General features: G+C 33.7%; 2 protein-coding genes across 6 annotated transcripts in view; one reads left to right on the top strand and one right to left on the bottom strand.

Annotated features, from left to right (window-relative positions):
* The window catches only part of LOC140055035 (peptidyl-prolyl cis-trans isomerase FKBP4-like), a 27,183-nt gene extending 3,774 nt beyond the window's left edge, over nucleotides 1-23,409 (bottom strand). Inside the window, exons 1-7 of one of the 2 annotated variants that reach the window (XM_072100192.1) lie at nucleotides 23,389-23,409; nucleotides 14,409-14,664; nucleotides 12,490-12,588; nucleotides 3,014-3,175; nucleotides 2,175-2,243; nucleotides 905-1,083; nucleotides 190-273 (exon numbers count right to left, since the gene is read on the bottom strand). In XM_072100192.1, coding sequence (XP_071956293.1) covers nucleotides 190-273; nucleotides 905-1,083; nucleotides 2,175-2,243; nucleotides 3,014-3,175; nucleotides 12,490-12,588; nucleotides 14,409-14,649 — 834 coding nt within the window. In that variant the 5' untranslated portion in view covers nucleotides 14,650-14,664; nucleotides 23,389-23,409. Of the gene's footprint in view, nucleotides 1-189; nucleotides 274-904; nucleotides 1,084-2,174; nucleotides 2,244-3,013; nucleotides 3,176-12,489; nucleotides 12,589-14,408; nucleotides 14,665-15,662; nucleotides 15,752-23,388 lie in introns of those variants that run through there. The other variant, XM_072100191.1, reaches the window with a different exon arrangement.
* On the top strand, nucleotides 15,966-26,532 carry LOC140055036 (O-phosphoseryl-tRNA(Sec) selenium transferase-like). 4 transcript variants are annotated; one of them, XM_072100195.1, is made up of 7 exons: nucleotides 15,966-16,094; nucleotides 16,554-16,597; nucleotides 22,270-22,352; nucleotides 22,496-22,686; nucleotides 23,635-23,753; nucleotides 24,370-25,192; nucleotides 25,604-26,532. In XM_072100195.1, the coding sequence occupies exons 3-7, from the start codon at nucleotides 22,275-22,277 to the stop codon at nucleotides 25,809-25,811; spliced, it is 1,419 nt and encodes a 472-aa protein (XP_071956296.1). In that variant the 5' UTR covers nucleotides 15,966-16,094; nucleotides 16,554-16,597; nucleotides 22,270-22,274; the 3' UTR covers nucleotides 25,812-26,532. The 4 variants fall into 4 exon arrangements, with proteins under 4 accessions (XP_071956296.1, XP_071956294.1, XP_071956295.1 ...); XM_072100193.1 differs by having other exon boundaries at nucleotides 15,998-16,094; nucleotides 16,531-16,593; XM_072100194.1 differs by having other exon boundaries at nucleotides 15,998-16,094; nucleotides 16,531-16,597.

Here is a 26,532-nt window from a genome sequence, read left to right as displayed (position 1 = left end):
AAGTAGAACAGAAGGCGTGCACTAAGAGCAGATCTGTCAACAACCTTGTGCGACAACAATTCTCAAAATATTTCATTAGAACCCATCTTCATTATAAATCACTTTTCTGTTATCCTGAATGGCACGTGATGCTTAATTAATTTCAAGAATACTGTATGATATATAACTGTATCAAAATTACTTCATTACCTTAAACTTTGTGGTACCTCTTTCTTTGGCATGCACTGCTGCTTCAATCTTTTGAGGTGTATCCATCTCCCAAGTTTCCATTCCCTGTAAATGTAGGATCCAGAGTACTGTATATGCCATTATTTTCGCGTACAAAATGTCTTGCCAGCGCGAAAATAACTGCATATACAGTATTCACAAGTCTTTGATTGTCTACATTTTAAGTTTCAATTCAGTAGTGTATTACACACATAAGACAACATAGCATATATACTGTAGGACTGCTACAATATATGTTCATGTATCAAATTGATGATATGATCATAACAGAGTATGGGTGCATTGACTATAATATAATCCAAATATGGGGACATCTGGGATGGGCCCAGTTTTTGGTAAAGCCATTCCAATTTGTCTTTTATTTTCTACATCTGTGGCCCTGTTTCTGCTCCATATCATCAATATACGATATAAAAATACCGTAATAATAATATACGGTATATAATTCAATTACACGTTTCTGCTTAAACATTTTGTTGAAGGACTGTTAAAAAAAGTTTCATTAACCAAAATGCACTTTATCAGAAGTGTGGATTGAGGGAGGGATAGCTATGGTTTGATCCCACAAAATCATGTCAAGGGGTTTACTAATATTTATATGAAATGTTAATAATTCCAAATTTTATGAAATAATAATTGTATCAACAAATAAATAAGAACGTTATAAAACACAAACCTTTTCAAAATCATTAAGTTTAATGGTATATGATACGTTTGCATCGCCTGCAATTCCAAGTTCTTGGTTGCCAGTATCTTTAAATGCATATTTAGGTTTCAGAGAAACACTGACCGTTTCTCCTTTATGCATGTTTTTGATTGCCATACTCACACCTTCAACAATGCCATGTTCACTGCCTATCACATTATAAAAACACATTAGATGTATAAATAGTTAAATTTAAACAATTTATTTGCACACTACAGACTGTTTCATAAAGGTGATAAAAATGAAATCTCTTCAATCATCAGGTGCTAGGCTCCGAATGAAGAATAATATCAAGTGCAATTCACACGAAGAGCTGTTTATGTAGATAATGTACAGTATGCAAGCATCCATGTATTGTTCATTTGGCTAGTATAGTGGATATTATAATAGTATTTTAATAGAAATTTTCTATATCTGCATGTATGTACTGAATAATTTGTTCCATTAGTTACATACAATATAATAAAAACACCATTATAATACTTTATGATAACTCAAAACCACATAAAAAGAATCTACATTAAAAATTTCAATGAAAGTGGCGTGAAAGTATTTACAATAGTACTGTAGTGTTTACAATTTATTGTTATAATCCCATATATGTACCACAAATGATCAAATAAACAATAGGTCTTGCACCACAATTGTTTTTTTTTATCCGATAGACACACAACAGCTAGTATAAAACAAGAACATAAATGGTGTAGTGGCACATCATATGCATGATTTTGATGTATTATAGTGCAAATTGAAATTTTGGCATAGTAACTTTTCTCATGGTTGAATGATTATGAAATATTAAATAGTGACAAAGTCAAAACAGTGCAAAAGATTTTTTTTTAAATTTTATAATAGTTTGATCTTTGTGTATAAACAATTTACAATCTTTTAAATACACTGCATTGGTTTCAGTGTGCAAAATTAAGATAGTAAGGAGAGGTGGTTAAACAAGGGTACTCTACAATGGAGTGATTTGGGAAAATTTTGTTTACACTTTTATATTTCAACACAACTAATAAATGAAATTAACATTAACTTTCCAGGCAAAGAAGTTTATAACACTTAAAACTTATTTCACTTCCTGTTTCTACTTTCGGACTGTATAGTAACAAAATTTGACAACAGCCAATAACATTTTCAATCAAATCAAAACAGAAACCCCTTTCTTTAAAAAGGCCCACATGTGCGTAAAACATGATTTCAAAGCATTCAAATACACATTTTATTTTAAAATACTTACTATCTTCCATGGTGAATGAAACATCGCGGTCATCAAACACTTTTCCACTACAATCACCTGTCAGATGAACTTTAACAAAAAATCTAAATTTAATATTGTTTTTTTATAAATATATAAATTGTATCCTTCCAATATATTTTTCCATTTGACATGTTCCTATCTGCAATACAAACTACTGAAGATAAACTGCACTGTATTGAAATACTTTATTCAGATGTTTGATGTAAATTGAACTAGTACATTTAAGATACTCTTACATGTTTTGAGTGGGGCTCAAACCCACTATTAGCTTGGTGTTTACATCTATACTGAGCTTGGCCAAAGAAACAGTGGGTATTGCGTTAACATCGTTACTACTGTATAACGGTATGCTTATTTCGACACAGAACTCAATTGAACTGTGTGAGCAATTGATTGTAACTGACCTCAACTCGAAATATGCACAGTTGTGTTAAGCTGAACAAATTCTACTTTTTCCCGGGAGTTAGTTAGATGAACTAAACACAACTGAAAACTTTGAATTGTGCAATGAGTGCAGTATGGGTAACCACGAGCAAATATACGAATGATTGCACTGTGCACCCAGGAAACCAGAATCGGTTCCAGTGTCTACATATGCGTTCACACACTGGTTTACTATCAGTTGGTCTAGAAGTTGACAAAAGCGCTCTCTCAATGTATATTTGAGTTGAGTTCCTCCCAGTTCCGTGTCAACATAAGCGTACCTATTTTTTGTCAGGGAGTTAATACTTAATTATAAGTTGAAAAAAGCATGTGTAGGTTTATTTTTACTTTCTTTTAAATGTTTAATTTTAATTAGAGCATAAAATTGCACCTACTTTTAACTGTTGAGCCATCTATTGGTGTTTCTTCACCTTCTCCCTCTGTCTGAATTCTTACAATGACACCACCATCTTTTTCTTCTGTTAAATCTTCACCTTTCCAATCAAAGAGTTCAACCTCAAAAACAAGTGTTGAATTGGCTGGAATTTTTCCTTTACCTAAAATGAAACAAATTCATCTGTTTAGAATATTTTTTTCCTAAGATGATTATTTCAAATGACCTGTTAAATATTGTACAAAACAAAATCTCAAAATGTTATTATTATACAAATAATGAATGTGTATGAGTTGAATGGGGAGAATATTCTCATGAGTTGAATGGGGAGAATATTCTCATGAGTTGAATGGGGAGAATATTCTCATGAGTTGAATGGGGAGAATATTCTCATGAGTTGAATGGGGAGAATATTTTCATGAGTTAAATGGGGAGAATATTCTCATGAGTTGAATGGGGAGAATATTCTCATGAGTTGAATGGGGAGAATATTCTCATGAGTTGAATGGGGAGAATATTCTCATGAGTTGAATGGGGAGAATATTCTCATGAGTTGAATGGGGAGAATATTCTCATGAGTTGAATGGGGAGAATATTCTCATGAGTTGAATGGGGAGAATATTCTCATGAGTTGAATGGGGAGAATATTCTCATGAGTTGAATGGGGAGAATATTTTCATGAGCTGAATGGGGAGAATATTCTCATGAGTTGAATGGGGAGAATATTCTCATGAGTTGAATGGGGAGAATATTCTCATGAGTTGAATGGGGAGAATATTCTCATGAGTTGAATGTAGAGAATATTCTCATGAGTTGAATGGGGAGAATATTCTCATGAGTTGAATGGGGAGAATATTCTCATGAGTTGAATGGGGAGAATATTCTCATGAGTTGAATGGGGAGAATATTCTCATGAGTTGAATGGGGAGAATATTCTCATGAGTTGAATGGGGAGAATATTCTCATGAGTTGAATGGGGAGAATATTCTCATGAGTTGAATGGGGAGAATATTCTCATGAGTTGAATGGGGAGAATATTCTCATGAGTTGAATGGGGAGAATATTCTCATGAGTTGAATGGGGAGAATATTCTCATGAGTTGAATGGGGAGAATATTCTCATGAGTTGAATGGGGAGAATATTCTCATGAGTTGAATGGGGAGAATATTCTCATGAGTTGAATGGGGAGAATATTCTCATGAGTTGAATGGGGAGAATATTCTCATGAGTTGAATGGGGAGAATATTCTCATGAGTTGAATGGGGAGAATATTCTCATGAGTTGAATGGGGAGAATATTCTCATGAGTTGAATGGGGAGAATATTCTCATGAGTTGAATGGGGAGAATATTCTCATGAGTTGAATGGGGAGAATATTCTCATGAGTTGAATGGGGAGAATATTCTCATGAGTTGAACGATTAACTGAAATGTTCTACTGTATAGATTCAATGAATACAAGACTCTTTATTTTATAATACATTCAATAATTAGATTTTGAATGTTTGGGCTATAAAAGAAGCATTTGCTCTGACAGCGGAGCAAAGCAGTTATAGACAGTTCACTCCACACATTTATTTTTCTGGTCGCACAGAAATAATTTTATAAAAAGCCTACAGTACGATCAATTAGTGCATTTAATTGTTAAAATAGAAGAAAATAACAGCTCATGATAATCAACCAATCAAATGTAAAAAAGAAACATTTTGTGGATTAAAAATACTAAAATTAATTACTAAATACTATATTGTCAACAACATGTTGGGAGATAGATTCAGATTCAGATAATATTTATTTAGATAATAATGAATGAATATATACAAAATAGAAAAAAGATATTAAAGTGAACATAGATAAAGCAGTAATTGGTAGTCATTATTATCATGGATCTCTTCTAGAAGTTAAAAACTTGTCTCGTAGGGACCCACAACAAAACACATTACTAAAAAAATAAAAAATAACCTAGAATATATAATTATATAATTTAGGATAAAAAATTACAGTATAATAACATAACTAACATCTTCTTTATAAAAATTATTTAAATTATATTTCAATAGTTTCATGATAATTATAAATGAAATAACTACCGATATTGGTAAATGGAAAAAAAAAATATGTATACATAAATTATAATTCCAGTATATATATAGTATATACTATATATACATTATATATAGTATAAATTAAAGATTGCAATAATAAACAACTACTAATATTTTGTGTAAGACATAAATAGTATATGAGTATAAATAATGATAATAAGCATATTAACTAAGCAGTATAATATTTAGATATATAATGATTCTTTAACTTTTTTCGGAAAGTAAATAATGATATTGACGTTTTGATATTTGGTGGGATATGATTCCACAAATTAGGACCTGATATAGTTATAAAAAATTTAGTTTTAGTAAGTCTAGCAAAAGGAATGTTTAAATGAGAAGTTCTTAAATTGTAATTGTGAAATTTGGTACGTTTACAGAGCATATCAATCATAGAAATAGGAAGTTGGTTTTTAAAATAATTAAACATAAAACTGGCAACTTGAACATTGTGGATATCCGTTAATTTTAATATACCAAGACGTTTAAAAAGGGGTTCAGATGAGGTTCTATATGGTGAAAAAGTAATAATTCTAGCTGCACGTTTTTGTAATTTAGTTAATCTAGCAATATTAGAAGAGTAATCTGCAGCCCAAATAATGTTACAATACTGGAAATAAGGAAGTACAAGTGTGTTATAAAGAGAAATTAAAATATTTAGAGGGAAGAAGTGCTTAAGTCTGTTAATAATACTAATAGATCTTGATATTTTTTTCAAAACGTAATTTTGATGACTGGTCCATTTGAGGTTTTCATGAATATATACACCTAAAAAAAGTGTTTCAGTTTTGCGTTCAATTTGAATTCCGTCAAGAAGTATATTTATTTTAATAAATCAATATTGAAGTCTCCCATGAGATGAAAATTTTTGTTTTCATTGTTAATTTGGGTTAATACATTATCGACGGATTTAGTAAAAGAATCTAGCCCTCCACAGGGGGCTCTGTAAATAATGCCTATAATATCATTTTTTGTCTTTGAATTTTCAATCTCAACAAAAAGTGATTCGGACAGGTCGTCTGGTAATTTTAAGTCATTTCGAATTGTAATGCTAATATCATTACGTATAAAAAATGCAACTCCTCCGCCAATTTGATTATTGCTTCTATTGCTTGCAAAGAAGGAGTAGTTATTAATGAAAGGAATAGGGGAGTTTTCATTAAGCCATGTTTCACTGATACCGATTAGGGAAAATTTGTTATTAATTGAATTCAAAAGACATTCGAGATCATTAACTTTATGCGTAATACTTCTAATATTAAGATGCTGCGTATCCTCGGCAATATCCTTCAGCTTAACATCCATGATTCAATCAGAATTTTCCTGCATATCGGCGTGCAAATTCCTCAGTTCTTTTTGTAAACCGGTGATTTCAAGATTGAGGATGGTAATGTCTTTTTCCAAGGAGACAATCTTGGTGACTGCGTCGCATAATGTTGATTTAATATCAGCAATGGATTTGCAGCCCATGATTGACTTGATGAGAGTCGACAGCCAGGTGTTCGGTTCAGCGGCGCTAATATTTAAATTAGAAATATTTGGCTCATTGTTTTCCACGTTGGCCATTGTAGATGTTTAGTTAGAATAAATAACAAAAGTGTACCTATATTTAATGCAACCGATACGTTCACTATCCAGGTAGGTATACAGGTCTCATGCAGTTAGTAGCTTATCCTTGCAACATGCTATCACAGGTAAGCGAGTACTGTATCTAAAAACGTATACGTGTGAGAGCTCCGCTCAAACACGTCTGCACTCAACGAAGGACAATACACTGTTTCCACGAAGGACAATACACTGTTTTGTATTTCAAAACAATATAATGTATCATCCATTGATAAAAGATTTTTTTTGATGATCAAATATATATTTGAAAAAATCTTTTTTTAAACTGATTACTCAACGCAGCTTAATCAAATATATATTGGGTCATCAAAAAAAAGTATTCTTATCACGGAAGAGTTAAATTACTTGTAATTTAAGAGAGCCAGTCACTAAAAATCATCATTAAGTGGCAAGGGTCAAAATTTCGAATTGGCTCATATTTTCCACATTGGTAGACCTTGATGTAAGTAAACCTGATGTGTAGTTTGTTTGGTAAAATATCGCTTAGTTTTCGAGAAAATCGAAAAATAACGATTTTCGGCCAATTTTGTTAATTTTTGGTGTATAATTTACATTAAGTTTAACAGCCTCTGGAAGCCAAACGTAGCAACCTAGCGTTTTAATATTTTAGACTTACATTAACTAGCATCTTGACAATAATTTAATAAAGTTTCAAAAAATTTGATGAAATTCTAAGATTTTTACTAATTAATTACTAATTAGCATTAGCATATATAAAACTCTTAAAAAGTAGGGCAAAAACAAATGAGTTTTTTTTCATGTGCGACGAAATTTTTTTAAATAAAAAAATCATCAATTTGAAGTATAGATACTAATATTTATGAATCAAGTAAAACAAAATTGGGGAAACCATTATGCGCTCCGCGCCAGAGCCACGAAGTTGTAAAGAATGTTATCTGTTGGCAAGATCAATTAAATCTACCTATTGTTCTCTATTTAGGAATCTAAGTCGCTTTGAGCCAAACTTTTATTACGAGAAACAAACTTGAAAGATAAACTGAAAGTTCCTGGAATAATTTTGAATTAAGTTGCAATTTAAACACAAACTAAAATACGTTTCTTGTAAAATTTCAATTACTAACCAATATACGAAATTAAGCAATTAACTAAAAATCACTCGCTTATGCTTTGTCAAACCATATTATTATAAATTATTCCATCCTCTCGTAGTTTATAGCATAAAACTTAAAAACACATTTGTTTTAACTTGTTATCGTTTTCCCGTTTGTCGAACCTGGTCGTACTTACTCAACGAGAATGTTTCAAAACATTAACCACAGTAGACAAAACACTTTACTGCGTATATTCCATAGACAATGATATCTTCATTGACGTTGACAACTGAACTGATTTGTTATCCATTTTAGTTTATGTCTTACAATGTAAAGACGTGTTGAAAATAATTCTTATATATAATTATTGTCTGATGGCTTTAAGTTCAAACAACATGGAGATTTCATGTTCTTTTAAATCGGTTGTTGGTGGAGCTTGTGGAATCGATAGAAAAGACCGCAAACAGAGCACTGAAGTTCTACCTTTACAAGCATGCCAGAAGGAAATCGCTGCACACAGATCCATGTTTAGGTTTACGGGCATCGATAGTGAGGTAGACCTAATTCTTAGTCGAGCAGTCATATTTAAGATCCATTAACCAAGACGCTGCACAACATGATATTTTAGGAGATTTGAATCCTGGTTGTGCCCTAATTGTTTTAGACTGGGCGATGAAGTTTGTACCACGTAAATACCGCGAAAGCTAAAGAGACTGGTTTGGAAAGCGTGGACTTCCGTGGCACATAACAGTCTTGACGAAAAAGAATAAAGATAGAGAGGTACAGATGCTTACGTTTGTGCATATATTTCAATCTTGCAGTCAAGATAGTACTACTGTTGTGGCAATCATTGACGATGCGTTGAGGCAGCTTCCATCTATTGCACCCTAGATAATGCAGGATGCTACCACTCTGCCCTAACATTACTCTCGTTACCAAAGATAGCGAAAGAAACTAAGATCACAATCCGAAGTATTGATTTTTCGGACCTTCAAGGGGGGAAGGGTGCATGTGACCGCAAGGCAGCCAGTATAAAAAATCACATGAATAAATATCTTAATTCAGGAAAAGATATTGAAAATCCAGAGCAGAATGATGAAGGCAGCAATTGAGTTGTTGGAGGCATTCCTGGAGTGAAAGTCATAGTTTGTGCTTTGCCTACTGGTACTATTTGTGCAGCAGGGAAATGGAAAGGCGTGAGTCACATCAACAACATAGAGTATGGAAGCAGGTCCATGAAGGTGTGGATGGCATATGGTATTGGTGCAGGACAAAATCTACTTTTGAGTAAATTCTGTGTTCCCTCGAAACTACCCAATTTAATTAATAACAAGGATATAACGTCTGATCAAAATCAAGTATCATTTATTACAGTAAAAGCAAGAATACAAGCCAAGAAATCTCATGAAGAACAAGCCGATATACATTACGACAACCAAATAGAAAGTGAAGAAAGTCCTGGCACCCCAGCAAACTGTTCTTTTGTCGTGAACAAGGTTGCATTAGGTCGTATCAGAGGTACTCTTCCCTAGAAAAACACTTCAGACAGGACAGAAAGCTGATCCATGAGAGATGAGATCGGCCAGACACATTATTTAGCAAGAGTGAATTTTTAACAGCACAGCAGATTGCAAGTTTTTTCTCACGCTTGGCTAAAAAAAGGACAGATGCAGCCGTTCATGATGACGATGACGAAGATGATGATTACGATAGTAATGAAGATGGTGACGAAATCGAAGAAAATGGAGACGATTCAAAAACGGAAAAAGAAAGAGAAATTCAACTTTTGTCGCAAACCGTACTGGACACAATAGGCAGGGAAAGCTGGTTTCCACGTGCAGTTGCTCGATTGATTAAGGTAGCAACGAAGGTAAAACTGTGTCTGTGAGAATTCTTTAAAATAACAATAACAATGGTAAAACAATAATGTATTGTTTAGGCTACGAATTATTAGGACATTTCGCACGAGAACGTAAACGTTAACGGATGACGTCAACATTCTACTCATTTGCATAACAACGGAGTTCAGCGAACAGTTGCGTTAACGTACTTGCTCGTTTTGATTTCACGCTTCGACGGGAAGTGTAGCGCACACAATATACGCCACTCTTATTAAAACAAATCATGGAATACCTTGGGTTTAGAGACTAAGCCTAGGCATGTTTAATCATGTTTCGGTTAACGTTTTTCATTGACGCTATTTTTCAGAAATAAGGTTCTCAACGCACGTAACTAAAGTTTTTCGTAATGCTTGCACACGCACAGATCAAGTTCTTTACAAAGTGGGCGGAGCTTGGAAAATAGCGTTAAGGTTAACATTTACGTGCCCGTGCGAAAACTCCCTATATGAGAAGATAAGAACATTATGTTGTAAAGCCTGTTTTCCACTAGGCGAAATTATTTTCGCGTATACGCACCAGGGCTCGATTTAGTGCTAGCCCGGCGTACAATGGCTAGTAAAAACAGCTCCGGGCTACCTAAAGTATCTTCCTTTAAGCCCGGATGGCTAGTAGGTTGTGGGAACTCGAAATTGGGACGAAATGACCTCATAAAAATAACTCCAGCATAAAAGACATATGTCTTGGAAACATCAGCAAAAAAAACCACTCGCGCGCTGCTGTGGCCATAACAAGTGATGATGTAGGCGGAGCCTCTCATAATCAAGCAAATTTCCCGAATTATGATTGGCCATTTATGTTTTTGTCACCCAGGTTATTGTGAAGTAGGCGGAGCTTAAAGACCCCTTCCCTGCAATTTTGGACGTTTTTTGGAAAATTATACATATACAGTATATCACTTTAAAAACATTAAACCATGTCATTTCTTGTCTTAAATGTACGTTTTATGGTAAATTATGATAAAAAGTGAGAAACAATGCACTACCTAAGTAGCTCGCGGCGATCGACCTCTCGTGGACGGTCTTAGGCCTAGCCTAGCTAGGCTTAGTTTTGTAGGCTTAGTTTTGTAGGCCTAGCTGGTAAACATCGGTAACGTACGAACATCGTACGCGAGCTATATACCTAGCCTGACGTTGTATAGTTGCTGCATTAATTGTCTTTCTATTTTTGCCAGACTCCGTTGATACAAATTGGGGAAAACCCGGTATTTTCGCTGAAAAGGAGTCTTCCATTTGTTTTGGCCTCACGATCGATCGAAAAGTGGGCAAATTACAGGTGAAAAACAAAAATATCAATCCGCGCGCAATGCATTTTGGGATTTATAGCGGGCCGCTATAATTATTAGAATCGACTTATTTTTCACATTTTTAACCGTTTAAAGACGAAAAAAGTTATCGCAATAGGACCATAGTATTATTTTTACATTAAATATAGTTTGTGATCTTAAATTAGATCTAAAAAACGTAGGGAATGGGGCTTTAATTATCAGGTCAAACATGTCACAAAAATATGACCATAAATAACGAACTGTGATTGGCCAAATGTAGTAGAATTTTGTCAATGTTAAAAATACTAGTCTTGTCAGGCCTGGTTGTCACAGATCAAAGCTAGGGATATTTTGTAGGGCCGGGTGGCTGGCTCTATCCCTGTAGGTAGGCCATGGAGGCCATATTTTATAATATGCGTAGGAGGCCTAGATAGAATCAAAAGCCATCGTTTGGCATCGTAATGGCTGCTCAGCAGCTAGGCCTAGCTAGATACTACCATTTTGGTAACAGTAGGCCAGGTGCTCCAATGCGATCTAGGCCTAGGCCCTAGGCCAGGTCTATCCTAGCTACCCTACTATAATAATAGGCTCTAGGCTAGGCCTAGCCTAAGGTAGACAGAATCTAATTAGTTTTCTTGGCTAGGTTGAAGCCCAACAACAAAAGACCTCAATAAATCGATTCTTTGAATATGGTGAGCATGAAATAGACTATGCGTCGCGACGCAAAGTTAATTTTTATAATGTGAACCGGGATGTGAACAATAAAGAAATACAATTTTGTGTAATTTTTCATGCAATAATAGTTTAATACAGTATGTATGTAAATGTGTAGCAATTCTCAAACGTTTAGATTAGTGCGCCCTCTATTGAACAAAATGCCTGAATTCATTTATATGGCGGCCCTGCTGCAGCTATCACGGTGCGATAATAAGAGTGGGCTAGTAAAATAATGTATGGGCTAGTGAAATCTACAGTGAACTAGCCCAGTGGGCTAGCAACATGAAAAAGATAAATCGAGCCCTGCGCACGCCCAATGGAAAACTTTGTTAAAAAAAATGAACTGCGCATGCGCAAACATGTTCAATTCGCGCGAATAAATTCACCTTGTGAAAAATCATAACAGGCTTGATGAAGCTAAGCTATAATGTTTAGCTCAGATAGTAATTGCTTAATTTCATCATGCGCTAGTCGTTAAAATTGACTAGAAATTTATTTTTAGTTTGTGTTTATATTAAAACGTAATTCCAAATTATTCAGGACCTTTCAGTTTACCTATACAGTTTGTTCCTCGTAGTAAAGTTTGCCTTAAATCCGTAAATAGAGAACAATAGGTACATCTGATTGATCTTGCCGACAGATAAAATCTTTGAATTTCTTACAACTTTGAGGCCCTGGCGTGGATCGCAAAATAGTTTCCCCAATTTTTTTTTACTTGATTCATAAATATTAGTATCTATACTTTAGATTGATGATTTTTTTATTTAAAAAAAATTCGTCGCACATGAAATAATTATTATAAAATTAATGATACCTCTTGATCCATATGCATATTCTGGTTTACATGTAAACACACTTATTTCTCCTCTTCTCATTGTTGCAACTCCTAAATCCCATGCCTTAATTACCTGCCCTAAAAATGAAACAAATAAAATATATCCTGTAAGTAGTAGAAAAGGTTAACTCAACTCGAGTATTATATACACTTCATGAAAGTGTACTCAAGTTGTATACGCTTTATGAAAGAGTGTAAGCTTTATGAATTTGAGTAGAGTACACAGTAGGCTTTATGGATGTATACTCAAGTTAAGTATTCGCCTTGAAAGAGTAATACTCAGGTAAAGTATTCAGTACACTTTATGAATGTGTATACTTAAGTTAAATTGAGATACGCTTTTATGGAAGAGTATCTCAAGGCGCATACCTGTATACACTATGCTTTATGAAAGTGTATACTGTACTCCAGGCCTTGAAAATTATAGGTGTGCTAAAAATTGCACTCCTCAATACATTCAGGGTGCTGTAGGTGTGCTGTTTGTATTTTGGTTGTAAATCGCACTCTTCAGGGGCAGTAGGAGTGTGTTAGGTAAGTGATCGCAGTCGCTCGCCTTAACCGATTCACCACGATAAGCGCTTAAAGCGCTCAAGAGGTTAAAAGTCAAGGTCATTGTAAACAAATTATCAACAAAAAAAAAGTATTTCGAATTTACATGCGCAGTTTGCTGTGCATGAATCGTAACAACAAATTATACAAAATACTCACAACTTTTTTTAAAAAAATGTGCTTCTAAATATATAAAAACAATTGTTGAAGTTAGTTTGAAAATAAAATTCGAAAATATAACCGTTTTTCGAAGCACGCTGTTCGAAACGCGACAGGCGCGTTGAATGAATCTAGGCCTAAACATACAACGTAAAATCGTCTAAAATCCATCTTTATTTCTAATAATCACTATTTTGAAGCTTGTATACAATAAATGTATAATAAATAAAGATTATGTATCAGTTACAGTGTCTAAATCGTCATATTTCCATGTAAAAATGTGATTTTTCTACCGGAGAAAAGTCGTGAAGATGTCCTCACGAGGGCCGCGCCATATTGTTTACCTTTGATTGTAATATGAACCCTGACATGTCACTTGTCAGATGCATTATGGGCATGACATATTTGTTCAAACTCTGCGCAAAGGTTAGTTTATTGAAGCATAACTTTTGACAAACATTTTGATACCAAACTTGTTTTAATTTCATAAGTTTTCGACACATTTTCGTCAAATTTTCTGCAAGCTACACGTCTAAAACAGCGGACTAAGCTCCCGAGGGATGCCGGTGCGCGTGAGAATCGCGAATTCCAAGTCGCTTTCGGGATGTTTTTTTAACATTCCCGGTGAACAAACAGCGGCGACGACGCTCTCGGGGCGGCTCCCGATAGGCCTAGGCCCCATATGGTCATCGTCAGATGAGTCAGTCTACTAATTTCTTCATAATTTCGAAACCGGTCATTCATAATGGTCAAGTTTGGTCTTATTTTGAAGAGAAGAAATAGGTTCTGATGAAGAGATGAGTTTTATTATGAAATTTGTATTAATTTTTGTGCATTTGGTAGTCAAAGATAAATTACAAATTTTTAATAATTTTCCTAAAATATTTCTAAAATTTGCATAATCCATACTCCGCCAAAATAAGTTGTAACACAAATTTGATAACATATTGGAAAATAAAATGTCCTTTGCATTATTTTTGTTTTTTAATTTTTTTAATGTCTGTGTTTAGAAAAAAAGTTAGGGTTAATTATATGACATATGCTTTTTGGGTCCCAGGGGAGCAAAATAAACTTAGGGGTCAATGGGTTAAAAGACAAGGCCTGGTACTCAAGTAGAGACTCTTAAGTTCTATAGAACCCTTTCACCCATTCCAAAAACAGACTGGGAACTGTGAATAATTCTCTCTCACCTTTGCCCAATTTGAATTGAAAGAGTGAGCCTCTATCTCGACTGGAATCAAATTGTTCTCCACTCAACAATGTTCCAACATAATGTACAGATACTTCGTCACCTAGCCGTGGCTGATCACTTTCTGTTGTGTCACCTTCTTTAATGATCTTTTTAAGGACACCTCCATCTTTTTTTGGAGTAATGTCTTCACCATTCTCAGTGACGAAATTTATTTCAGCTTCATTCTTTTCAACCGTCATTGTTTTTTTTTCAAACTAAAAATAAGAAACACCTTTTTATCTACTGATGATATACAAACAGGATTCCCATTATTACTGTTGTGTAAATTAACTATTTATAGTCCTTGTTGTAAGGTGTAAAACCAGTATAAACCATAAATCATTACCCTACTATATTAATTATAACATAAACATAAGGTCCAAAGGAAGGGAAGACCATTGTGAATAACAATAACATTAAACTATGTTAACAAAATTAATATTTATATTAAATCAGTAAACAATGTTTACAAATTTGCATGCATATTCTTCTCCGACACACCTGTAAAATTTAAAAATAAAACAATTTATTTATAATAATAGGCTTAATAAATATTCCAATGACGTAACCAAATAAAATGTATCCAGACGCACGGTAAAATAATCTATCTAGCTCCTATTATTATAATAATTAATATAAATTTTAAATCTATATTATTTGAAAAAATAATGCCGAAAATGTATATTGCGCCCCATAAAAAAGTGACCGCAATCAAATCTGTCTTAATAGGCTTAGTACATGGAGTAAAGAATATTATTATATTATTCTTTACTCCATGCTTAGTACTACTACTACTAGGCCTAGGCTAGTAGTATTAGGCCTTATTATTATAACCTATAGCCTAGTAGACCTAGGCTAGCCTACAGAGGTTCTGTAACTTTATACTCTATAACTATACTATAGGGACGAAACTGCATTAGCGCCGTTGGTTGCTTGGTTGCATGCTGGAATTGGGGCTACCATAGGTAGCTAATTTAGTCTGGGGCTAGCTAGGCCTACTAGAGTAGTACATTACTAGGCCTAGCTAAGCTAGGCCTAGCTAGTAGGCTAGGCCAAAAAAGCCTCGTGTGTAGTGAGTTTTATGTCAAAAGAGAGAGATAATAAATAAACCAAATTCAAAATTGTCTGCTATTGCTAATAAATCAATAAAAACCTCCTACATTCGGCACATTTATATAACAATCAAATAAATAGAATGAAAAGCTCTTCTTACAGGAAAATCTTAGGAAGCTCGACAAAGGCAAAGTAGTTAGTATGAATACAACGGAGCCGCGGCATCAACACACCACCACCACAAGAAGGTGGTGTGTGGGATGGACTGATCGACATTTTAAAAAGGTGGGCTAACCATTTTTTTCGGATTTATTTAAAATACAATACACTTATATTGCATTTTTTTGTTATAAATACTGTATTATTAACGTAATAATATAATTGATTCAATTATTATTCACCAGATATTTTATTTGATTGAAGATATAATAAAATAAGAATTTTACAACATTCCATCCCAAAAGTGGAAACCCCCCTTTCCTTGGAAAATCCCATTTAAACTAAATTGAGTGCATGGGATGATGTCAGAAAGAGCACGTGTTTGTTTTCCAATTCCACAACAACAAAACAAGCAGTAGGCCCCTAGAATAACGTAAGACTTATTTAATTACTTTTTACTATTTTTATTTGTATTTATGTTTGCCTTTACCGCTCGTTGTTTCTTATACAGATAAACCGAACAAATAGGCCCTAGCTATCAAGGCTACCACTATTTATACTAGCACACTCTCACACCGGCATTTCGCCCTTTATGGCATAATTGACTAAGTCCGGGACGTTTCGACCCAAAAGTGGCCGAGGCTTAAACTTCCTTTTTCTTTCGTCTGTCATCACCGCCGCTGCGTTTTATTCCTAATATAATGTCGTAAAATATACTATACAGTTTGTTTGGATCGCAGCAACGAGAAAACAATGTTGTTTGTATGTTATTGTTAGAGTTAGCCGCCTACTATAGTAAGTAGGCCCGGGCCTAGGTTACGATTTTTGTATGTTACTGCTTTTATTAATCGTCTCTTTTTTTTTTGAAGAATCTAACCTGATAATCTTGCAGAAAAGTGAAAGGCTCCACTTTTTTCTTGAATCGCACAAAAGTGGGTGTGTTTTAATTTTTATTTAAAATTTTGCAAGGAATCGTTTAGGCAATTTGATTTCAAAATACTCAATTCAAATTGCACAGAAAATTTAAAATTGTGTTTAGTTATTTTTTAGGGTCTGTTTCTGCTGAAAAAAATAAAATAATCATTTTTTTCTAAGTACCAAAAACCACAGAAATAATCGCGTTGCAACTGAAAAAGTTCTCCGATGGTAGTGTAACACTCTGACCATCAGGTCAACAACCCTTTTTCACTATTTCTCCCTACTCCATCTATTAACATTCCTAGTGGTTTCTTCCTATCCCTAGGTACTCTTTATTCGCTCTCCTATAACCCACATCCTTAATCAATTACTGTTTCCTCATCATCATGGAATGTTCCCTTTACTAAATAGTCCCCTCCCAGTACATGCATATTAATTAGGACCGTTCCTTAAAATATGGATGTACTGGTAAGAGGAGAGAAGAGAAGGAAAAGAGCTTGGTAGAATAAAACATTTATAATAGAGAGAAGAAAAGGTATGTAATATAGCCAGAACAGACTGTATTACATTGCATATTTAAATAAAGCTGTATCTGACCATAAACCATATCTGCTGTTGGTACATTTTGTGACTGTGTGAAATCCTGCCACTGAGACTATATGGTATAGTAACGGATACACTAAAATTACACCGTTACAACTGGTTCCCACACCAATTTGGACCCACAGAAGCCAATAAAACAAAAAGAAAAAAGAAGAAAAAAAAAAAACAAGAAGATGGATCAGATTTGGAATTTGCAGAGTTTGTGGAGCAGCAGATGCTGATGGATGAATGAACACAGACAAAGAAGAGCAAAAGAAGAAGAAAAGAAGATTATTGGATGAAACAATTGCAGGACCAACCCCAGAAATAGAAAACGGAAGACAGAAGAAAAAAAACACCGAGGCAAAGAGACGAAGAACGAAGACCGAAAAGAAGATGATTTTTTACTATTGATCATTAACTGTTTTTGCGACCTTTTGTTTAACTTTCTTTTGACATTTTTTATTTTGAACGCTTTATACGAACTTTGATACGTATAAAATTTGTTTAATACTTTTGAGTCGCAGATGGAACTTTTTATAAACATTTTGTTTGTGGATGGCTTGGCTGATTTATTTTTAAACATTATTTTGGATAGCCCATAGTATATTCAACTTGATTTGAACACTATTAATGAAGTGGTAAGTGATCCATCATTTCTAGTTCTTTTCTATAACCTCCTCTTTCTTCGGGTGATATAATATAGGTATAGATATAATAATATTGTAACATGTTTTTACGTTCGGGAAATACGGCTGTTAATACCCCAATTTCCACACACTAACCCTTTCTTTCTAGTCCATGGACGAAATGTCCGCTTACCCCAACATATCCCCTCAGTTGGTGAAACCCCTATAGCTCATCACTCGCTGTCGGTATATGTTGACGATCTCGCTAGGCGAATACAAGATGCACACCAAATGGCCCTAGACAATACTTTACGACAAAAGGAAAGGCAGAAATTTACATATGATTTAGCCGCACGTTTTACCCCTTACAATGTTGGCGACAAAGTTTGGCTAGATGACCCAGCAAATTCTAGAAAGAAGTTAACACCGAATTAGATTGGACCCTACCTCATAACTAAAGTAGATAAGGGAGGCAGAACGTATCTACTCCAAAATTCCAACACCCTTAAACCCCTATCCCGACGCATACATCACGACAGACTGAAACCCTTTGTCGAACAATCCGTCAGAACAAGGTATGGCCGAAAAATTAACCCTCCTGCTAGATATGACATTTAATTCAACATGATCGACTTGTCATTCTGTTGTTTTTAAAGTTTTTACTTTAATTTGCAATTTCCTTAATAGGCTTAAAATTTAAGTTTGTGAAGAAGTTTGTTTTCAAATATTTTTTTTCGTTAAATGGATTTTTTTTTAAAATCTCATTGTAAATATCATAATATAGTACATTTAGTTGTTTATATAGTATAACCTTGTTTACCAGATTTACTCACTGCCGAGAACAGAGTAAATGTGAGAGGTTTACTTGTTCAATGCCGATCATTAATTCTATTCTTTTTTTTATTTACTCCGACTACTGTATGTGTTAGGCAATCACTTTTTCTTGAGTTTAATATTATTTTGTATTTTACTTTGTGATTTATGTTATGGTGTCTTGATTAGATTATACACTTCATTGTGTTCTGATCATCATGCCGACTATTGGCACTCGATTAAGTTCCATTTAGTGTCGTTCCTGAACATGATATATATTTATCTAGGGATTAAATGACCTGCGACCAGGCAAATTCGAATAGCCACATCGATAGTCAAAATTTGTCATTGTTCTTGTCACGTTAGATTTATTATCCATAGAACTGTTTATTCCGACATTAGATCGTACCTGATCTTAACTTTCGCGATTATGGGTTTTAAACAACCGGCGACGAATGGAAATAAACGTTTTGGATTTTATTAATTACATGTATGTTTTGTTCTATATTTGGTAATTTTTTCCTCTTGTTAAAATTTGTTTGCTTAATTATTACATTGTGTACTAACTCCGCCGTAATTGCCGACAACGTTATACAAATATTTGAAAACATGTTACGATTGTATACTATATCACCATTCTTTTTACTCTCCTTCACTTGTGTTTTTCAATCTATACTTTCTATTCTCAATGATGGTTCACTTTTGCATAAACTTATTTTAATTAATTGCATGTTTTAAAACTTATAATATTTTATATTTTGTTATATTCCGTATACTTACGTAATATAATTTTCATTACTTGTTTATTTTTAATTACTAGTAGCAGTAGTAATGTATTATCATCATTATATTTTGATTTTGGAATGATAGTTCATTCCCTTTACTTGGTATTACTTGATTTTGTTTCTTAAATTTAATTAGCATACAGTTTTAATTTCAGCATTTACTTAATTACTTAATTTCTTTTATATTACAATTATCTTTTATTTTAAATATACGAAGTGGGACACTTCTTTGGTAGAGAGGGAATAATGTAACACTCTGACCATCAGGTCAACAACCCTTTTTCACTATTTCTCCCTACTCCATCTATTAACATTCCTAGTGGTTTCTTCCTATCCCTAGGTACTCTTTATTCGCTCTCCTATAACCCACATCCTTAATCAATTACTGTTTCCTCATCATCATGGAATGTTCCCTTTACTAAATAGTCCCCTCCCAGTACATGCATATTAATTAGGACCGTTCCTTAAAATATGGATGTACTGGTAAGAGGAGAGAAGAGAAGGAAAAGAGCTTGGTAGAATAAAACATTTATAATAGAGAGAAGAAAAGGTATGTAATATAGCCAGAACAGACTGTATTACATTGCATATTTAAATAAAGCTGTATCTGACCATAAACCATATCTGCTGTTGGTACATTTTGTGACTGTGTGAAATCCTGCCACTGAGACTATATGGTATAGTAACGGATACACTAAAATTACACCGTTACAGTAGGCCTAATCGGTTATCTGGTAATCGCTTTTTAAAAATCACGTCATCTATACCCACAGCGCAGTTCAAGTTATGGAAGGCCGTTGAGAGTTGGTTTGTTTACATCCTATCGCTGCCTAAAACTCTCACATGTAGGATTAAAAATTGAACTCGTAAAGCTATATTATTTGTAAAATAAACATCTAGTAGACTAGGCCTATACCGTACTACATACAGAATAATGATGTTATATTAATAAGGGCACTTCGGCGAGAAAAGTTTGTTTCGCCGTTCGGCGTTGGTTCTACTCTAGGGCCTAGCTAAGCTATATATTTCTACCGAAACAACATGCCTAAAAAAGGACATGCAAAACATCGTTAGCCTGGACTGGTGGGATGTGACGGTGTACTTGTAACGCAGAATCTTGGAGTCTCTCGGTATAATTCTCCCCCACAAAATAATAAAAATTCAAGTGTTTTTTAACATTTGATTGTTATTCGGTCCACATCGCTGATCGTCGTCGATCTCGCAAATAAACACCATGCTTTGTGAACGAGGGTTGCCATACTTTAGAGGTCAAAGTGTGGTCAATAATCGCTATTTGTGTTGCAGCTCAAAACTGCTCCGCAATAATTGGTTAAAACAAGAAATAATTTATTAAAACACGCAATGTATTGAGTGTTTTTATTCAGTTATTTTTAATCGGTTATTTTATTTTGCGCCGTTTCTGCTGCCCCAAAATGATCGATTAAAAAATAAACGGTTAATAGTCGATTATTTCTGCTCAGCAGGCTATCCTAGGCCTACATTGATAAATAATTCAAGTAATATAATAATTATTTATTAATAACTTCAAGATTTATTTGTCCCCCAAAAACATGAAAAATAAAGGTTAATAAAAAAAATGACTGAATATGTCATTTTTCAGTTTCAATAAAGTTAATTACTTTAAAAAAAGTCACTTATAAAAGGTAAATTAAATTAAACTAAACACCTATTGATTTCCGTCAATTTGACTATTTTTTGCTTTAAATACGTTTTTTTCAGGTAAATCATTTTTTCGATAATTATTATTTTAAATTGCGGAAGAAACAGGTACATCACAACGTCTCAGGACTGTTTTTTGCAGAACCACCTATTATTGCATTTCGTAGACCTCGCAACCTTCGTGATATATTAGTCAGATCCAAATTTAAGAGTGAAATTATTTCTTATGACAGCCAAAATTTGCGGAAAATTTTGCAAAACTTGTTCAAACTAGCCACATTTTTCGGTTAAGACAATCCATTAATTGTCTAACCAAAAACATAATTTATCTCATATTGTAATATTTGTGATAAACAGTACGTCGAGGAACAAAAAACACTCTCTGTATGAGAATGAGACAACACATGTTGCCCAAAAGGGATGTTTTAGTTTATCGTTTTGATTTAAAGCTTTTTGCTTTTTCTTGTATCTCCATTGAGATCCAGCCACTGATAGTTATCCACAACATTGTCATTTTTTCTGTAATTTGCTTACGAAAAATGTGTTTTTAGGCCAATTTCAACTGCTGAACACCGCTTTCGGTAATTCTCGGCCATTTTCTTACGTCACAATTAGATCACTCAGGTCATTAGGAATATCGAGACAGAAAGCATACAGTATGTTATAGTAATAGCGCGCGGTAGTGCTGAATTTCAAATGAATCTGCAACAGGCAGAAAGTACAATACTGTATTCTTGCTCATGTTTCTACCTCATGCAAACATAAGATGGCGTACCCTTTTACTATTTTCCAAACACCAAACACAAGGTTAGGAGGTTATGTTTCCTATTTAAATGATTACTATGTATAATGTACCTCTTAGAACTATAAATCAATTTATAGATGTTTATTTATTCTTTCTTTATTCTGCAGGCATTTTCAGTACTTCAGTACTAGTGCACTGATTTCCAAAGTGGTACAGTAATTGAAAATATAACAAACATAATAAAATAAAGACAAAGAGTAATTGAAATATACATTAAAAAAAAATAGCAATCAATTTTAGAAAACAAAAAAATTCAGTTAAAAATGTTGAGTACTAATTGTATTTTGGAATGAAGTTATATTACTGTACTATCTCTTTGATTCCTGAACCTTAAAATAACTATAAGATGGTGCCCGTACATTGGACTATAATATAATAATAATATAATTTTGGTAGGAACGATGAATTCTGAGAGTTACCAGCTGTGTGAACAGATTGTTTCATCAACTTATATCCAGCAAGGTAGAGAAGCCAAACAGGTAAAACAACTTAAGAATTGTTATTGTGTTTTAGAACTGTTCAGCAATAATATTGTATAATGTTCTTTTGTATATTATTAAAATACAATGCAAGAATTAAAACTTATTTTAATTAGTGATTTAAAAATAAAATTTGATTTCAGAGTCATGAAAACAAGATTCGTGTGTTACTTGAGAAGCAAAAATGGCCAGAGGAAGGTTGGGAGGACACTACAATTGAGTTGATGCTTAGTGAATTAGCCGTAATGGACAGCAACAACTTCCAAAGCAACTGTGGTGTTGGTGAACGAGAAGCAAGGGTAGCATCCTCACTTGTTGCTAAAAGACATTTCAGGTAGTTTGCCTTTAATTGAAAAGAATACCTGTAGTTCTACAGTACTCCTAAAAGCAATGTTCCACAAATTATGGGCCGCAGCTCAAAACAGTTTTTAAGGTCTACAAGTTTGGATTGAGTCATTGAAAAAAAGAAGATATTTTAGCGTTGTGATACCTTTATTTTGGCAATAGGCACGAAGTTTTTCAGCCTTCTATGACGAAGCGAATTCAGTTAACTGGAACCCCTAGATGCCTGAAAATGGTACTCGACACTCCCATAGCACGCTATAGGAATCAGCAAAACAATCATATTTTGCATTTAATGCGAATGTCAGGCGGGATGGAGAGGGAAGTCTTGCTGAGCCTCTTTTACTTAGCTGACGTGTTTTCATTTAATCTATTTAGTTAATATATTAATTATAAATTTAATTTTTTTGCTATAATAAATAATCTGAAGAAAATTGATTTGGGGCAACTTAAAAAATTAACATATTGTAAATTTTAATTTGGTGTCATGATAACAATAATTAATAGTCCATGAAATTGATAAGCATATTAATAATTCACAAAATTGTAAACAGGTTAGGAATTTCAATTTATAAAGATTAATTGAGAATAATTACAGGTTAAAGAATGCTTCATAAGATAATTAATTAATTTATACTGGTTTTTTTTCTGAAATGCCATTAAAATTAATGTAATAATTAATAGTTCACATTACCCAGGGCAGTCATTTGGATCAATTACATATGGAAACATAGTGTTGCAGAGTAATCAGCACAGTTTTCAGCCGAGTTTGACCTTATAATACCAGGTACCTATGTGAACACCTGAATGGAGAGAGGTAAATGTGTCCTGTAAGGACATAAGCAAGGTGTTGGACTCAAACTCCCGATCTCGGCATAAACATCTGAATGTCCAACACAATGTGCAGCATGCTGTGACATTTCAATTTATTACTTTGTAGGCTAGGTCATGGAATTGGAAGATCTGGTGACATTACAGCAGTACAGCCTAAAGCAGCCGGTTCAAGCATATTAATGAAGTTAACAAATGCTATGATGTTAGATGTACTAAGAATCACAGGTACATGGACTGTATACCACTGCACTATTCATTTATTTGAAATTAAATGAATTGAATAATGTGGTTGTACATTGTTTTTATAAAAACAGAAATGGTGACCATGTTGGATGATGAATGAGTAAAGATCAAAACATGAATCTCTAATTCCATGCCATTTAGTTTATTAGTTTTATAGGACAATTAATTCAATGTTGAATAGAACATGCCACTATCCACTATTGTCATCATTTCTGTTCTCACTCAATTTGTGTTCTTTAGGTTGCAATTGACTAGAATACATTGTTTGACTCATAATATTTGAATTAAGATTCACAGAAATTCACCATGCTTGAACAGTCTTCTTGAGTCATATTTTGATGGTACCATAATACAATAAATCTATTGTCAACTTATGCGTCATGCCTTAATTATTTCACATGAAAATGGCAATTGGGGGTTGGGGGATGTACTTGAAAGTTCAGCAATAATCAATTAAAAATGTACATCTCAAATTACAAGCTTGATAAGTATTGATGAATCTGTTCTTGAGTAATATTGAAATTTAAGGTTGATGTTAAGTGGCAATAAATCATTTAGATTTAATTTATTATTCTTAAACACACATTTCCTTTTACAGGTATTAGAAGTACAGCAGCTTGTTTTATTGTACCGACAGCAACCGGAATGGCGTTAGTGCTATGCATGTTAGCATTGCGACAACAGCGCCCCCTTGGGAAATATGTCATATGGCCACGAATAGATCAGAAGTCATGCTTCAAAGCAATTATAACAGCAGGTTATCAACCTGTTGTTATTGAAAATATCTTAGAGGGCGACGAACTTACTACTAATCTACCTGAAATTGAAAAGAAGATTGAAGAACTGGGAGCTGATAATATTGCATGTGTTTATTCAACGACAACTTGTTTTGCACCAAGGGTGCCCGATAAGCTTGAAGAAATAGCTAGTATTTGCAAAAAGAAAGGTGTTGCTCATATTATTAACAATGCATATGGTGTTCAGCTATCAAAATGTGCACATTTAATTGAGCAAGCAGCACGTGTTGGTAGAGTTGACGCTTATGTACAAAGTTCAGACAAGAATTTTTTGGTACCGGTAGGAGGTGCCATTATTGCAGGATTTGATGAAGGATTTATTAATAAAGTTGCACAGACCTATCCTGGACGAGCATCTGCTTCACCAACTATTGACCTTTTCATAACGCTGCTGTCACTAGGAGTCAAAGGTTATAAACAACTACTAACAGAAAGGAAAAAATTGTACAATTACCTATCATCAGAATTGGCTAGGGTTGCAGAATTAAATGGTGAACGACTGTTAAAAACTCCACATAATCCTATATCCATGGCAATGTCACTTAGTAACTTGGAAACAAAATCGGATAAATCAATCACACATTTTGGCTCTATGTTGTTCAAAAGAAGTGTGTCTGGAACAAGGTAATATTTAGAATTTAAAACAATATCATTGATAATATAAATTACAATACAAAATATGATGTGAAGGATCACACATAAACTGGTATAACATTTGGTTTGATATTTTTCTCTTTTGAACTGACCTGAAAGCCTCATTCACATTGGACTTGGGTCAAACTAAGAGGCGAATCAATTTAAACAGAAAGAATTAAACTAACCTAGCTTAAAACTAAGCTGGAAAGTCAAATCTAAAATAAGCACACTAAATAGCATTTGGAAAAAATACACCTACAGTAGTGATCAAATGTAAACGATCAGATTTGACTGAACTGAACTGTTGTGACCAAAAATCCTATGCGAATGTGGTTTTAGAATTATATAGAGGTCTGAGGTTGATATTGAATTGTAAATTTCTAATATAATTTGTTACAGAGTTGTGGCAGAAGGTAGCAATAAGGAAATAGGAGGTGTTAGGTTCAAGAACTATGGTTCACATTGTGATGAGTACCCATACATATACATCACAGCAGCTGCTGCTATTGGAATGACGCAGAATGATGTTGATCTTTTCATAAAGCGACTTCAAAAAGTAATTGCAAAATGGAAAATTGATGAAAAAACAAACGAAAATCACAATTGATAGTAAATTGCTCAAATGTAATAGTATTTTAAAATTTGCATTTAATGAACTGTATAAAATTGTGCAAAAGAAAATTCCTTAATTTCTACATGGTTGACACTGTTAGTCTCTTCCATCAACCATGCATACAATTTAATATTTTCTATTGAAAACCATGAAATTGATGCACTATTGACCATGCCGATAAAAGAGACTTGTACATATATGGTCAACCATGAAAACCTACAATTACACACAGTTGACATTTCGGCACATAGAGTATGTTATAAATATACTTGAATATGGAATTACTGGAATCTCAAAATATCCGCTGGTGGCACTTAATATTTGGTTAGTGTTTTGACAGTCTATAATCACCATTAACTATTTGCCCATGCAAATAATTATATTATGGATGCAACAAACATAATATCTATTGTTCATCATGAAACTATTAGAACAAAAATATATTATATAGTTTATATTCTAAAATACTAACAAATTTCTGTACAATTTGTTTTTGGGAGAATTTATATGAATATTGAAACATTTTACCACCCCTCTATAAACGTTCAACCCTGTGTTGTACACAGGCCAGTGAAGAATCAAATCACCACAATTATTTATTCCAATGATTTCACTTCTTGTGTTTGTTAATATTACTGTAAATCTTCTAATTGTTACCCTGGGTTATTATTCTTTGATTGTTTTTTAGGGTGGGTTACTATTAGAGTAGTTGGTT

The sequence above is a fragment of the Antedon mediterranea genome, chromosome 7, assembly GCF_964355755.1.
Source record: "Antedon mediterranea chromosome 7, ecAntMedi1.1, whole genome shotgun sequence".
Taxonomy (NCBI): Eukaryota; Metazoa; Echinodermata; class Crinoidea; order Comatulida; family Antedonidae; genus Antedon; species Antedon mediterranea.
This window is presented reverse-complemented; position numbering and strand designations above follow the sequence as displayed.